General features: G+C 39.0%; 1 protein-coding gene across 2 annotated transcripts in view; it reads right to left on the reverse strand.

Moving 5' to 3' along the window:
• The window catches only part of Slc35f1 (solute carrier family 35 member F1), a 421,981-nt gene that overhangs the window by 18,008 nt on the left and 387,183 nt on the right, over positions 1-16,790 (reverse strand). For both annotated transcript variants that reach the window (XM_074075687.1, XM_074075684.1), the window contains exon 7: positions 13,104-13,258. In XM_074075687.1, the coding sequence (XP_073931788.1) occupies positions 13,104-13,258 (155 nt within the window). The remainder of the gene's footprint in view (positions 1-13,103; positions 13,259-16,790) is intronic.

Consider the following 16,790-nt stretch of genomic DNA (forward strand, 5'->3'; position numbering starts at 1 on the left):
TAATAGGAAAAGGGGAACAGGAACTAGAGAAAAGGTTAGATCAAAAAGAATTAACCTAGAAGGTAACACACATGCACAGGAAATTAATGTGAGTCAACTTCCTGTATAGCTATCCTTATCTCAACCAGCAAAAACCGTTGTTCCTTCCTATTATTGCTTATACTCTCTCTTCAAGAAAATTAGAGATAAGGGCAAAATAGTTTCTGCCGGGTATCGATGGGGTGGAGGGGAGAGGGAGGAGGCGGAGTGGGTGGTAAGGGAGGGGGTGGGGGCATGGGGGAGAAATGACCCAAGCATTGTATGCACATATGAATAATAAAACAATTAAAAAAAAGAATATTCATAGCAGCATGGTGTGTAAATGAAGAAAATTGGAAATCAACTGTCTGCCACAAAAAATGGGTAACTAAATTAGTGGGATAATTAAACACTGAAATACTATATAGTGATAAAAACAAACAAGAGCTCCCTGCATTGATATTGATGAAATTCACAGGCACAATGCTGAGGGAAGAAGTGGTCTCAGAAAAAATTAAAGTGGCACCCACAGTCACTGTGACAATGAAAAAAAATTCCCTCTACATTTCCAAGCACTAAGGAGTGATTACTGTACTCCAGACCATATTAATCTAGGGTAATGATACTATTCTACTTTGGACATTTACTTTGAAATTCTTGTTAGTCATCTAGGTACAGATGCCTAAGTGATAGAAAGACATTTTATTTTCAACTATTAATGACACCATTTTTCTTAGCACTACTTCTTAGAATTTGCAAATAAATTCAGTGGTTAGTTGCTATTCATTTATGCTCCCTATAGCTATTTAATAAATAAAAGTTAGAATAAAGGTTATGGAGGATAAAGGAGAATGGTGGAGGGGGTGAATTCAAGAGTGATATATTTGATATATTGTAAGAACTTTTGTAAATGCCACAATGTACCCCCACTCAGCACAATAATAAAAAAAATTTTAAAAATACTATGTACAAAAATATAAATAAGGTTTTGGTAAAACTGCATGTAAAAAAAAGATAGATTGGTTAGAACACAAAGGAAATGGTTAGAACACAAAGGGGTCATTTCTTCCACTTTCCCCTGCCCCCTCCCTTTCCCCCCGACCCCTTCCCTTCCCCCTTATCCCCCTGCTACCAGGCAGAAACTATTTTGCCCTTATCTCTAGTTTTGTTCAAGAGAGAGTATAAGCAATAATAGGAAGGACCAAAGGTTTTTGCTAGTTGAGATAAGGATAGCTATACAGGGAGTTTACTCTCATTGCTTTCCTGTACATATGTGTTATATTCTAAATTAATTCTTCTCAAACTAACCTTTTCTCTAGTTCCTGGTCCACATTTTTGATGACTATCCTTTCAGATGTGTCCATGTGGACACAGACACATGCTTGTTTAAACATCTCCACCTATAAGTGTGCATGTGAGTATGCCAATAAAAGTACTTTCGAGTAAAGATGTCAGAGGGAAGCAGGACCACAGAGTTTCTCAATGCTCAAAGCAAAGTCAGTTAGAAATTTTGGAAGCAACCACACAAGAAAAAGAGCAAAACTGTATGCCATAAACTTTGACAAATAGTAGCTAAAGGAGAGCCGAGAGGATTCCAGCATAGCTCAGCACTGTTACGAACCCAGCTCTCCCTAGGGAAGGCAGCCACAAGGAAGAATGGAGCTGGCACTCTCTGAGATTCTCAGATTCTCCAATGAGAGAACCAGTTGAAGCAGTGAACAGGCAAACTCAGGAAAAAGGTAAGGAACTGCCATCAGAAATGGAATCCTTTCATCTCCTTTCCCAGGTACTTGGGGAGGCAGGGAGTCACTGGGACCTGGCATTATTGGGGGCTCTGTAGTGAATTGGGTAGTGGTTCAAAATACAAAGGGGTCATACTTTTAAGAATGGGACAAGTCACAGAATAACTGACCTACAAATGTGAAGATGTCAAATAAAAAGAATCAAGAAGAAAAAAAAAAGAAACACCTTGTAAACTTGTTTTGGAAAAATAAAAAATACCCCAAACTTCTTAATGATAAAATCTAGTCACTCAAAAGAATGAAAAAGGACTGAGTACCATGTTCAATTCTAAAAACAAACAAGCAAAAATGTCTCCAAAGTTTTGATAAAAAGAAAATTCAAACTTTGAATATAGGAAAGTTATCCTGTGACTGTAAAGCCACAAACATTTTTAAGGAAACAATGATTAGAAAACAGCCCTTATGATATGAGCACTCCTGGAAGATCCACTATTAGTGGAGTGGTGCTTTTGCAGCAAATATGAAGTCTTCCCTCTTCAAAACACTTAGCTACCATTTGCTTTCCAATTTCAGAGAAGATATTTCCTATTAATGTACAAATTTCATTGTGTTTGGCATACACAGAAACCCTGCTTCTGGATAGACCAAGTAATGAGATCTATCCAATTATGAGATCAATCAAAATAAAGAATTCAGTAAAGAGAAGCCTGCATTTCCATGACTTATGGAATAGCAAATGTAGTATGAAACTATGGCTTAAAAATATAGACTATATTTATAGAAGTTAAAATGATTGGCAATATAAAAACAATGCAACAAGTCTGGAAGTAAGGGAGGGATAGTATTAATCATCTTTCATACATGGCATTAAATCAAAACTCTCCAAAATTTAAATATAGAAGTGGAAAAACATATCTCATCCATGGTGGATCCTAGAGATGTGTAAAGTAGTAACTTTACTTCAGCCTTTAATGTTTGAGCCAATCTCTGCTCTTTATATTAGCATAAAGATACTCTGATTTCTGTGAACTTGACTCACTAATATTCTGTTCCACGGGAGATGAATCTAGACAGGTCTGCTGACAAAATGTGCAGGATGGGGCCAGACCATGCACGTTGGTGATAAACTCATCCCCTGCATCTCCTGGGAGACAGTCAGCTGGTTTTGCCTGGCTCTACTCAATCCAACCACAAGATTTTCCAGTGGAAACTTCTGTAACACTTCTAGCCTATTCCATTTTCCCTTACTGCATGACCTGATGTGAGTTCAAAATATCACTTTTGTGATGTGGAGTTTATGAATACACTTACATATTCATAATACTTCTGGCTGTAATTCTGTGGTTTCTTTAAAATTTATTCCTTCGTTCTCTATTCCTTTAATATTTCTGGTAAATGGAAAAATTTAATGTAGTAGAAACTGGCTACTTGTTCACTAAACTTATTTCCTTTTATTCCTGCACAAATGGCTTGACTACATTTCCCAGCTTTCCTTGCAATTAGCTGTAGCCATGTGACTGAGTTTTGGCCAACAGAACTGGTAGGAATTATAGACACTGCCATAAATATCTCCAGACATTGGGAAACATTTTCTTAAAGGGCTAGCTAGTAAATATGGCCATTGCAGCACAAAAACAGCTATGGATAGTGGGTAAAGAAATGGGAATGACTGTGTTGCAGTACAACTTTATTTACGAAAAGAGGTAGCTGTTTGATAGGTCATAGTGTTTTGAACCTTACCATAGGGGATGGCAGAGCCACAGATGGAAGGAGCCTGGGTGTGTGATGGCTGCATAGAAGCAGCATTTCCCCAATACAAGAAGCCAGCAACAGTTGCCCAACTCATTCAGCAACTGAAAGCCTCAGAATGGGCTGTACTGAGTTACTGTGTGAGGAAAGCCAGGTTCAAACATTCATTGCTTTATTACATTGGGATTTCATGTGCAGTGCTTTTGGACCTCAGTGATGCTGGTTTCCCCAATTCTCTTCTCAGTTTTCAAAGTATTGAAGACAGTCATTAAAGGCTCAGTATTAATTTTTAAATCTCCCATGTACCATTACATTTGGGCACAATGAGCTTAAAATTCACAGCCTTTTAAGATGACATTCTTACAAAAAGAAATATAACAGGCTTCTTATGAGGAAATTTTTATAAATATGATGAAAGGCATTGCTTTAATGCTCATCAGCTGTCACAGGTTCAGGCTGCCTGCCCTGGCTTTGAAAGCACAGTTGCATTACTGAAATTGCTCACTGCCACAGAGGATCAACAGGGTTGCTTGGCCCAAGATGCTTATCCCTGTGCAATGGAAGATTCCACTCTTAATGAGTTTCCCATCTCTGCAAACTCTCTGGCATGGGCACTCAGATGTTAAGGATATTTGAAATTGCTGGTCTGTTCAAGTTTCAGGGACTTTAGAACCTGCAAGATGAATTTTAGTGTTCCTATCATCTTTATTTATAAATAAAGAGGTAAGCACCAAAATCATGGCTGGCACATAGTAGGCACCAAATAAATAAATATTTGTTGGATAAAATTCTTTTAAATTGAATGTATAGCAATATATTATTAAGATGACTCCATCTCCAGAGTTAATAAATATTGTCTGCCAAATCTGTTACAGCAACCACAACAAAACAGTAAAAAAAACTGGCAGATGCTGAATGTAATTGTATTGGTGAGGGTCAGGGTGGGCCATGGACCTGTCCACCTGGCCTCATATATGTAACATGGAGTATAGAAAGTTGATATGAAGAATTTTTCAGCCGGGCTCAGTGGCTCACACCTGTAATCCCAGATACTCAGGAGGAGATTGGTTTGAAGCCAGCCCAGAAAAAAGTATGACCCCATCTCAACCACTAAGTCAGATGCAAAGTACACATGTGTCCCAGTGGCATGTTTCCCAGCTACATCAGACACTGTGGGCAGGAGGATTGCAGTTTTAAGTGGCCCCAAACAAAAATGTGGGTCCTACTTGAAAAATAGTGAAAGTAAAGAAGGGTAGGGGGTGTGGCTCAAGTGGTACAGCACTTGCCTAGTATGCACAAGGCCCTGAGTTCAAATCCCAGTACCAGAAACTTTTTTGATTTGTTTCTTTTATATTAGTGCATATTAATTGTATAAAGGGGTTTCATTGTGATAGTTCTATACATGCAAATTCATCCTAATTAGTGTTTCTTATCCCTGGGCTCTTCTTCAAAAAAAATTTAATGGGGTTCGTTATTCTATTTTCAAACATGTGTATGAAATACTTTGATCATATTCATCCCCCCTTCTGATTTTTTTTTAAATCTTAGCAATTATAAAACAATTATCTGATATAACGATGAGGCTAAAACATGTGGAATGTTTTCTAAGAAAAATAAGCAGCAAAATTTTGTAAGATTCACACCAATCACATTATCTAGAATATTTGAAGTAGTCGTTTTGGACATTTATATATAGTTTTTGGTTGTACCGGGGTTTGAACTCAGGGCCTCATTCTTGCTATACAAGCATCCTACACTTACAGTCACACACTTGAGTCACACATTCTGTCCTTTTTTGCTTTCATTATTTTTTAGACAATGCTTTATGCTTTTGACTGGGGCTGTCCTTAGACTGTGATCCTTTTGAACTCTGCCTCCTGCACAGCTGGAATGATAGCTGTGCACCACCATGTCTGGTTGTTCTTAGAGATAGGCTTTCATGGGCTGGAGGTGTGGCCCAAGTGGTAGAGCTCCTGTCTAGCAAGTGTGAAACACTTAGTGTGAGCCCAGTGCTACAAGAAAGAAAGGAAGGAAGGAAGGAGGGAAGGGGAGGGCAGGGGAGGGGAAAGGGAGTGAAATAGGATCTCACTTTTTTTGCCCAGGCTGGCCTTGAACCATGATCATCCTATCTCTGCCTCCCAAGTAGCTAGGATTATTGGTGTGAGCCACCATACTTGGCCTTGAACAAATTATTTTAAAAGTTCTCTCTCCATTTTTTTACTAATGAATATCTGAGTGGTAAAAACATTTTCCTGATGCAACAACAGAAATTTTATGGAGCCCTTGTCTTCCTAAGATATTACTCTTCAAAGACGGTCCTGTGGCTTTAGGCTGTTCAGCCCAGAGAATGACAAGCTAATGGCCTAGGTGGAGTGTTTGACAGAAACAGGAGAGAACTTAAATGTTCATTTTTCTCTATCAATTTCTAGTTTATTTTAGCAAAGCCACAAAAATAATATGTTCTTATGAAGCTCCTCTCAACTTCAACTATTACAGCAATATTAAGCCTTAAAAAGGCAATCACAAATGTGTGAAGCAAGCTATCTTCTATTTTAAATGTCAGGCAGACGGAATAGTCTGCACATTCAGTGTTGGTGGCTATTTTGCTGAAGAAATGTCGGGGCATGATGGCATATTGTGGAAGAATTGATTAGTGTTTTATTTTAACAGCCTTCAAGTGTTTTGTATTTCTGGTTATCACCTAAAGATTCTATTGTAAGAAACGAAGGAGTCAAAGAATTCAGCTGAAAATGATACAATATCTTCTATATTTTTATGCAAGAGACCCCAGGTTTGGATTTTCTTTTTTCTTTTTTTTTGCAGTACTGGGGTTTGAACTCAGGGCCTTATACTTGCTAGTCAGGATCTCTACCACTTAAACCATGGGCCAGCCCTTTATTGTGTTGGGTATTTTTGATAGGCTCTTGTGAACTATTTGCCTGGGCTGGCCTTAAACTATGATCCTCTTGACCTCCACCTCTGGGGTAGCTAGGATTATGGGCATGAGCCAGGGGTGCCTGGCTCAGGTTTGGCTTTTCAAACAAAGAGTAAGTTAGTGAGAACTCACATAAAATATGTTAAGAGCTACATCTAGTTATTAATCTTAAAATTAATAGCCCAAAAATGGAAAAACAGGGGTCTTTCTAGTAAATACAAAGCCTTAAGTACCACCAAATATGAAATGAGATAGAAACTACTAATCCCAAGTCATAAATTTAATCAGAAAAATGCATCATGCATTTTTCTGGCAAACAGTAACATTATCTAGTTTAATCCTCTGAAAAACTGCACAAGGCAAATCTCATCACCTTGAAATTTAGAATAAGTAATTGGCCCAAAGAATTTAAACAGCAAATACAAACTACAATTTAAATCCAGCTCCTCTGACTCTGAAGTCCAGGCCTTCTCACCACACTGTACCGCTCAGTTCATAATTCCCCCAGGAGACATGGAAGGAGCCCTCCCACTCCAATGTATTTTCTCCCTACATGACCTAGTGCTTTTTGTTTTTTAAATCATATTCACACTAGCAGTAAACCAGAACAATTAACTGTAAGGATCAGCTGGTAAACTGAACAGAGCACATTACGTCTTCAGGTGATGAAGTAAGTCTTCATCACCCAAACATGGCTTCTGAACAGAGCGCCCTCCAGTCCCAGCTGGTCCGACTTGAAGCCAGTGCACCCTGGTTGTCTAGTGTAACTATTAATTGTTCCCCTGTGGGAGGCAGAATAATGGACCCCTCCCTGTAATATGTGCACATCCTAATCTCTGGAGCCTGTGAATATGTTACTTTACATGGTAAGAGTAGATGCCATTAAATTAAGGGTTTTGAGATGGTGAGATTAGCCCATGAGCCTAATATAATCACAAGGTCTATGAGAAGGAAATGGGAATGGCAGAGTCAGATTTGAAGATGCCATACTGCTGGCTTTGGAATTGGAGGAAGAAGCTACAATCCAAGGAATGTAGGCAGCTTTTAGAAGCTTGAAAGGGAAAGGAAATGGGTTCTTCCTTAGAGCTTCAGAAACAACACAATTGCCAAAACTTGGTTTTAGACCAGGGAGACTTCTAACTTTCCAGAACTATAAGACAGTAAATTTGTGGTAAGCTACTTAATTTGTAATAGTAATGGTAAGAAATGCCATTTCAATTTCAAAAGTGTTCTGCTTGTACAATACATATAGAGTCTGTAAAGATCAGATTTTGACCTTGAGAAGCCATTAAATCATCAAATTGGAAAGATTCCAAGTCAGTTTCTTCCTGAGTTTAGCTTTAGGGTCTCTGAGGTCCAGTAAAGCTCTTTTCTGCTACTTTTCATGGATTGCTATAGATTTACTGTTCTGGATCAATAACACTGTCAGGTAATAAAGAACAGAAACATAACCACTTTCCAAAAGCTGTAAAGTTAGAGCCTGCAAGAGCACTGCACCTTCCAGATGGTCTAATTTAGAATTAGGACACTTGCTTACCAGGACGTTGGGCTTTCCGTCCAGTCAGCACTAAGTCAGAGATGATGCTGTGGACTGATGGTAGGGGGAAGGAATGGATTTTTTCCAAGGGTATAAAGTGAGAAAAAGCAAATAATCGATGTTGGGCAGGAGAGTCTTGTTTAGTCATTTAATTCTGCCTGGTAAGCAACATCTGTGAAGAAGATACCCTCCCCTCTCAACTTACAGATATTTATAACCAGGCCAGAGATGATGTAAAGATATCATGATGAAGTGAAAGAAAAAGCTATAACTGCAGGCTATGGTAAAACCAAATGAGGTCTCAGGGGTCACTGGGCTGACCTTCAGCACTGACTATGAGGTTTCCACATTCTCTTTCTCATACTAACATCCCTTCCTGCCTTCTCCAGCCCAAGACAGTCCGTTCCATATCTGGATGGCGACTTGTTACCAATGTTTCTTTATACTTAGCAATAATCTTATTATCACCACCCTTTGGCCCTAGGTCCAGTTGCCTGCAACCACAAACAGGGCTTACCCTGGCTGTACACTAGGATCACCTGGGAAGTCTTGAAGCATCAGATGCTGTGCTGTCTCAATCAGTGGGTGTTTTGAAAATTCTCTAGATGATTCTGATGTGCAGCTCTTTTTATGCAGTTAAGAATGCCTCTCCTTAACTGGATCTTCTCTTCCTTAGGCTGACTTTGAGCTCTCCCGTTAGAGTAGACAGTGCAAACCAAGTGGCAGTTACTAATAGCAGACCAAGGAAAGCAACCAGGGAAGACTTGGAGGCTCAAAGGCCATGGTGGGAGTTACTTGGTTTCTTCCATGTTGATAACTTTAGCTATGAACAGATAAACTCAACCTCATTAAAATTAAAACCCTCTGTGCTTCAAAGGATAATGACAAGAAAGTGAAAAGACAACCAAGAAGGGGAGAAATGTTTTCAAGCCATATGTTTGACAAGGTCTAGTATCTAAAACATGTAAAGAGCTATTGCAACTCAATAACAACTAATGCAATAAAAAATGGACAAGAGACTCAAACAGACATTTTTCCAGAGAAGACATAAAAAAATAACAAAGCTCTTCCAATATCTCCTCCCAAACACACTTCCCATTACCATGAGCATTTGTGTGTGTGTGTGTGTGTGTGTGTTGTCCTCAGGTTTGAACTCAGCATCATGCTTGAGACAGGCAAGCAGGGCACTGAGGAAAACCCTAGATTTTTCCAACAATGACTATTTTATTATAAATTCAAGAAGTGCCTGGGAGAGTCTTTTAGAAACTGCTTAAAGCAAAAGAGAGTGTTTTTTTTTAAATCTAAATTAAGTGAGTACTTATCTTATTTCTTTGCTTATATTAAATACTGTTGTGTATGAAACAATTAGAAAACAATACAGGGGTGTTTATTCATGAACTCACCATGTGGTACCAATGTAAATACCATGGTAGTGAAGGGAAGGGAGAGTAGAGGTTTGTTTACTTTGTTACTGGGTTACTATGTTAAGAACTATACACAAAGGATTCCCAACTTATTTTAAATAAGATTCTGAAATTATTTTAAAATTTTTGTTTCAAATTAGAAATAAAAAACAAGTATATAGATCTAATCCCTGGTTCTCAGTATTTAGCAATGCATGCAGACGTTTGCTGCTGTCATTACTGGGGGTGCTACAACACCTCACAACTTGAGTCTGTGAATGATGCCTAGCATCCTATAATGCAGAGGACAGCTCTCTTCCCATAGCAAGAACTCATTTCATGCCACAGAAGGAAAACTTCAGGTTCAATAAAGTATAACCATTCCATGGAAAACTACACAGCCTTTTAAAAAAACTTGTAAATGAGTTATTCTCAATTCTGACTGCATATAGAATACACAGTGAATCATCTGAAGAGATTTTAAAAAGCCCCACTCCTAATTAATCAGGATCAGCCCCTCTGGGATAGGATCTAGGCACAGCCATGTTTCATATTCATTCTAGGTGACTGTAATTTATGGCCAGACACAAAAAGCACCGATTTAGATTCATTATGTAGAGATATTAAATAACATGGAAATACATACATGCTAAGTTCAAATAAAATGTGACAAAATTATGCACAGTGTAATTAAGTTTTTGTTAAAATCCGTGTGGACTACAAAATATACAGGCAGTATAAAATGGTGCCCGTGTGCAGGAACACCTGTCTGTATTTTATGACCTTCTCACATGGCGAGGCATTTCTTTGCAGCAGATGTCAATAAATCGCTATGGAAAGTGCTGTGGCAGTTTCTTATAAAACTAAACATGCCAGGACCACACAGCCCAGCAATGCTATTCTTGGGCATCTATCTCAGGGAAACAAAAACTTCTGTTTACACAAAAATCTGTACATGAATGTTTTAGCAGATTTAGTGTAACAGCCCAAAATAGAAAAAGTCCTGATGCCCTTCTCCAGGTAAATAGCTAGATATACTATGATACGTCCATAACATGGAACATTATTCAGCAATTAAAATGATGAACTACTAGATGTAGTCAACAATGTGAATGACTCTTCAGAGAATTATGCTGAGTGAAAAAAAATCAATCCCCCAAACTATTATACCATATAACTGCATTTACTAGCATTCTTGAAATAACAATCTTACAGAAATGGAGAACAAATTAGTGGTTTCCTGGACTTGTGAGTGGGAAGTGGCTATGGTCATAAAAAGGCATTAGCAATCCTTGTGATGGAGATGTTTCAGGTGTTGACTGTATCAATGTAAATTTCCTAAACTTGGATCACAGTTTTGTAAGAAAATGTTACCATTTGGGGAAACTAGGTAAAGGGAAAATTGGATCTCTCTGTATTATTTCTTAAAAGTGCATGCAAAAGTTTAATTTTAAAAAATGACAATAGGAATTAATTTTAGCTAGGAAAAAACACTGTGTTGGAACAAGCCCTCTTTTTACAGAAATCTGTCTTTTAAATAGTTCCAAAATATATGTAATAAAAAACAATGCTTAAAGAAACCAAAATAGTTATTACCCTCCTAAATTGGCAAATACAAGAATTTAGTTTTGAGACAGCACAGCTTTTGTTCTGATGGGTGCAGAGAGGTTAATACATGGTTTCCTCTTGAGCAAAGTATCCTAAGTGTGGGTATCATACAAATGATGGAGGAGAGGATGGATTGTGGAGAGTTAGAATTTACCTGATGTATCAGCCCTCTCATGCTTTTAAATGAGGAACCCAGGTCTAACACAAAGTCTGTGGAAGTATGAGAAGTAGTAGGCTCAAATAGGAATGGCACAGTTCAGGTACTTCTCCACTCAAAGCCAGTGGTTTTCCAATTCATGGGGCAGCCTGTTAGCATTGCAAACATCCCCAGGGTTTGACTCTCTGGTTCTGGGTGTGGTTCATGAATCTGCATTTTTAGCAGGTACCCAGAATGAAAAGACTTTCTGAAATACTGCTCTAAAGGATGCTGAGAGCTGGACTGTGTCTGCACTGCCCAAGAAGGGACCCAGTCCACAATCAGAACAATATATTTTAGTCACCTTTCTTTAGGAGCTGATAAAGCCAATTACAGAATTAATTGTTAAGGACTGACCTCATGCTCAGGTGTGGACTAGGAATAAATGCTTAATTGTAGAGGAGAAAGGAAAAATAGTGGTCACTCTGCTGGTGAAACCATGGCCAGATGGTCTCCTGGGCTCTGGAAAATAATTGGGCATTTGAAGGAAGCTGATTCTCCCAGACTGTAGTCAGCAGAAGCCTGAGAGGAATATATCCACGATCTTACCCCTGTGAGGACATGGGGGAGCTCACAACATCGAAATAGCAACATGCATGCAAAACATGTTTGGTCCCAGGTAGTTTCTTCTAGCTGTTATTTTGCCACTAAATGGGAAAAAGGCCCTATATGAAAGACAAACTCATGGGGAAATGGAGAGGTGCTGGTCAAGGGTACAGACTTCAGTTATAAGGTGATTAAGTTCTAGAAACTTAACATCCAGTACAGTGACCACAGCAAATTTGGATTATTCAATTAGCTGCTTTGCCTCTTGCCCTCCCAAGTACCTACATTCTTCAGCTCATCATTTCTCCAAGATCCCCCAAACCCAGTTTTATCTAGTTAAAGGAGCTCTGCCCACCAAGGTGTCCCATCAGCTGGCCACAGTTGTGTGCTGCTGATATTAATGATAATATAACTGATGAAGCACTTGGCTATCATACACAGACAACAATCTCCTCTCTCTCTCTCTCTCTCTCTCTCTTTCTCTGTCTCTGTCTCTCTCTCTCTCTCTCATCATTTTGTCTTTTGCTTGCTCTACTTTGGTCTTATTGCTTGAACATTCTATACTTGGCCTGTTTTACACTGTGGCATCTTCCCCATTGACCCTTACCTTATGGGACTAGTGAAGGAATGGAAAGTGGGTCTCTCCTCACATTCCAATTCTAATTGATTGTTAATGGATGCAGCAAGTGTGATGTTAAGAATAACATTGGACCTTGGTGTGTCATAATCCATTAGTCATGCCTGCCTCAGGAGAGGAAGTGTGTAGCTATGCATTCTGAGAGATGGCTGGCTATCTTTGGAGGGGACAGTTTCTTTCTTTCTTCAGGGCTGATATGCTAACTATAAATGTTTCACAATATCTCTTTGCATTCCTTCACTCAAACCTCATTCTTTTAATAAGAAAACTATTTCTAGTACATTACCATTTTCCATTCACATCTGCTATAAAAAACATCTGCAAAGCAGAAACTGAAATTGTGTCTTTTCTCCAAAGAGAAGATAATCTGTCAATGCCTTTAGAAGAATACATTTTGTGGTTGCAGCTTGAGAATTGTACAAATCTTCCTAGTTTCAGGTTGGAAAAAGAGTAGCTTACTAGGTTGAATGATATAGGAAAAACTATCTCCCATTATTCAAAAGCTCATCCCCTATCTTTTCCCATCAGTTGTCTATAGTTCCTGGTCTCTTAGGACAAAATATTGCCTCTGTCTTAGAGGTAAAATGTGAATAGCCAAGTCATGGGTCAAATTCAAGTCAGAGTTGAATTCCTCCTCCCTGCACAAAATTAGGGTATCCCACACCATGGGGATTCCTACCAATGTTTGTTACTTCCTGCAAAGTGTCATTGTCACAAAGGAACTCAACTTACCTTGTAGTGGAAGAGAAACAATCCACAGAACAGGCTGTACAAATCCGCTGTGAGCAGAGACAGATTGACAGAGGTGGCACTGGTTTTCTTTATGACAACTGGCATAAAGCTATAGAGACCAAACATGCAGGCACTAAAGCCAACATAGAGCAGTCCTGGGGAGGAAAGAGAAGACGAGTTCAGAGCTTTCTGCAGGGCATTGTCAGCATTCACTGTGAGAGCACCATCTATGACTCACCATGCCATATTTACCAGTGTTTATTATTGGCTAATCCACAGCTAAAACAAAATGAAAAGTCAAAATACATTTGTGGAAAATAACTTTCTTCTTCTCACTACACAGCGGATACTTTGCTTCTTCTGGAAGGAGAGCCTCTTAGTGGAAATACTCAGAGGCTTGCTTCTGAGTGATCTTCCCAACTGTGTGATAATTAATGTTTGCTGGCCATGTATTTTTAAACTGTTTTTTAACCTCTCTTTTTTTTTATTTGCAAACTAGGACAAAACTGCTTGGTATCATGTATTGCTCACAACAAAGAACATAGATATTCACATTGAAGAGTTTACATGGCAAAGAAATCTGGATTTGGAATATTGAAGTCCTAACAGTGTATCTTTGGGAAGATCATTTCTCTGAGCACAGGACATTGTCAGTTTCTTCAAAATTCCCAAATTCCAATTCAGTCCAACCCCAAGACACTGAGACCTGCCCTTGCATTAGCTTTTCTAGCATACTGTGGACTCTTCACTGTGTGTGGTGACATATGTTGAAAATGCTATATGGCCAATCTCTTTTCCTCAAAAATTCTCTCTCTCTATGTACACACACACACACACACACACACACACACACACATGCTTACATATGTATATGCTTACATATAGAGAGATTTGTGTTTATACTTATGCCTGGATTCACAATTGTTAATACTAATTCCATGAGTGTTCTGTTCCAGATAGTGCCAATCAGGAGTTTATAGCTAATTCTAGATTCTATCTTTTCCCAGATGTTGATACAATGCAAATGCAATGAATGAATAAATGAATGAATGAATTAATTAATAATGCTAATTTCTCTACCCTGAAATAATAAGGCACAATTCAGAGGGTCTTTGGACATTATAACATAATAAGAGAAACCTTTACAAAGAAATCCTTGATTAAGTATGTCTAGTGTAGGCTGTGGACAGATTGTTTCCTCTGAATCCTGTGAATTTCAGGTGATCTGGCAAGGGCTGGATAGTCAGCCTCTCTATGAAAACAAATGATTCCTCCAGAAACAAATTTGGTTCAGTCCTGTGAAAAGTATTTAAGGGCACAAGCCTTCATTCTACATGATTCTTATCCTAAGTCTAAGAAAAGCCACATTAGATCTATATAAAATTATTTTGAGAATTAAGTGAGCCACAGTACCACAGCCCCCTCTAGTGCAGTGGACGTGCCTTCCACACTAAGAGGGAGAAAGCCTCCCATTTTCTTATTTCAGTGAGGTGGGAGGCCTTGTGTGTGTATTCTGTCATAGTATTATCAGATGGATTTTGATTCTCCATTAATTTCTCCAAAACAGTCAATTTCCCAGCAGATGGGTTTCATACTACTTATAATTCATTTTCCTTTTAACCAAGTTACTAAAAATGCATGAACACTAGATAACCTATGACTAATACATGAAAAGATGTAGAAATTAGTTCAGTATTCCCTAAAGAAATCTGTGATTAACAGACTAAGGACAAGATCCATCTTTAAATTACTAAAAATAATCAAAAGTGAATCGTCCAGACACACCAGAGCTTTTTTAAAGAACATCACTGATTTTTTTCTTTTGTGGTACTAGGGCTTGAACTCAGGGTCTACACCTTGAGCCACACCACAGCCCTTTTTGTGTTAGGTATTTTTGAGATAGGGTCTCTTGAACTATTTGGCCAGGCTGGCTTCTAACCATGATCCTCCTGATCTCTGCCTGCTGAGTTGCTAGGATTACAGACGTAAGCCACTGGTGCCCGGCTTTATTTTTATTTTTTGAGACAGGGTTTGTCTAGTGGTCTAGGTGGCCAGGAATTTTCAATTCTCCTGTCTCAACCCCTCTACCCCAATACCAGTGTCAGATTTACAGGCATGTACCACCAGGCTCAGCTTGATATACATTTTTAAATTTTAACTTTGGCTACTCTGTTGAGAAGGATGAGGAGGAAAGTATGGGAGGGGATCAAAGAGGAGTGTAGATCTTCCAGGCAAGAGAGATTGACAGCTCAGTTGGTCTTGTTCCGCATGGCAAGCAAATAGCTGGGTCTGTAGAGACTCAGCAAGCCCTGGGGATGCCTGGAGGTGGGTAGTGAGGGAAGAAAGGGCGTCAGGATACCATTGGTTCTGGCTAACACAGACACTGGGTGATACCTCTTACTGAGACAGAGAGAACTAAGAGAGGACCACGTGTTTGGGAGAAATAAAAGCTCCATTTTGAATGTGTTAAGTTTCAGGTGCTCATGCGTAATCTACAACGATCTATCCAGTAGGGAGCTGGACATGTCGCTGGATGAAGCAGAGAAGACATAAGACTTGGTGAGCCAAGCAGAGTAGGCAAACAGTCCATGGCAGACTCCTTCCACTACTCGGGCTAACTCAGACATTCTCAGTGTATTTTTTAAAGTTGCAGAAATCAGAGATGGGGACAGAATAAAATACAAACATTATCACAGTTGATTGCTTTTGCTAGGTCAACTAGTATTTTGGTGTACAAATACCAGTTTTGTAAGTGAAACACTACCAGTCAAATGATCACATACTTGAACAAATAGTTGGGATGCAGGATGGGTTTGCTTTGCTAGTTAATGAATGTCAGCAATGCATCTGAAGACCCAACTTGCTGACCATTGTAGGGTTTTCAGTTGACCAGCATAATTAAAGAGATGAACTGAATTACTTTTTAGTTGGCAACTAAATAATGGCCACTATGACTACATTTATAGACAGAGTATATGTATAACCATTTTTATTTAAAATGTTCCCTTTCTCACTGAGAATAGTGAATAGGTCATTATTGTCCTCATGCACTAAGAGTTTTAAACTACAGTGATTGAGAACAATACTACCAGCTGATACTGGTTGAGTATTTACACTGTGCTATATGTACATCTTAATTAATCTCAACAAGAGAATAAGGTTGCTGGCTTACAGTTATTGTTATTATCCTGTTTATATAGGCAAGGGATAGGCTTGTAGAGAGTATTAGTCAAGAAACAGTCTATACCAGATTCAACAGGGGCTACTGAATGCAGTGAAAGCTATAGGGTGTTTGAATGGGTGACAGGGGAAACAGGGATGGGGAGGCAACCAGAGATTAAAATAGCAGTAAGTCACTCATACTTCTAGTGCTAGAGAAATATAGGTAGGAGGCCATGGCAGCAGTGGTCAGAAGTTAGGGAAGCCCTGCAGAGGTAGAGACCTGACTCCAAACAGTGGGAAATAGGTAAAAACACTGGGTTTCTTTCTCTTTCTTCCTCTCTCCTTCTCATTTCCCTCTGTTGCAAATCCATTGACCAAACATGTCAGAAACCAGTTGACTAGGAGGCCTGGGAAGGGTAATTTGCATAAGCAGAGCAGCAGAAGGGGAAAAGAGGAATCTGTGAGAGACAGAGGCTGAGAAACGCCATTGGGTTTTATTGACAGTCAGACTTTAAATTCTGAGCA

This window comes from Castor canadensis, chromosome 1, assembly GCF_047511655.1.
Source record: "Castor canadensis chromosome 1, mCasCan1.hap1v2, whole genome shotgun sequence".
NCBI lineage: Eukaryota > Metazoa > Chordata > Mammalia > Rodentia > Castoridae > Castor > Castor canadensis.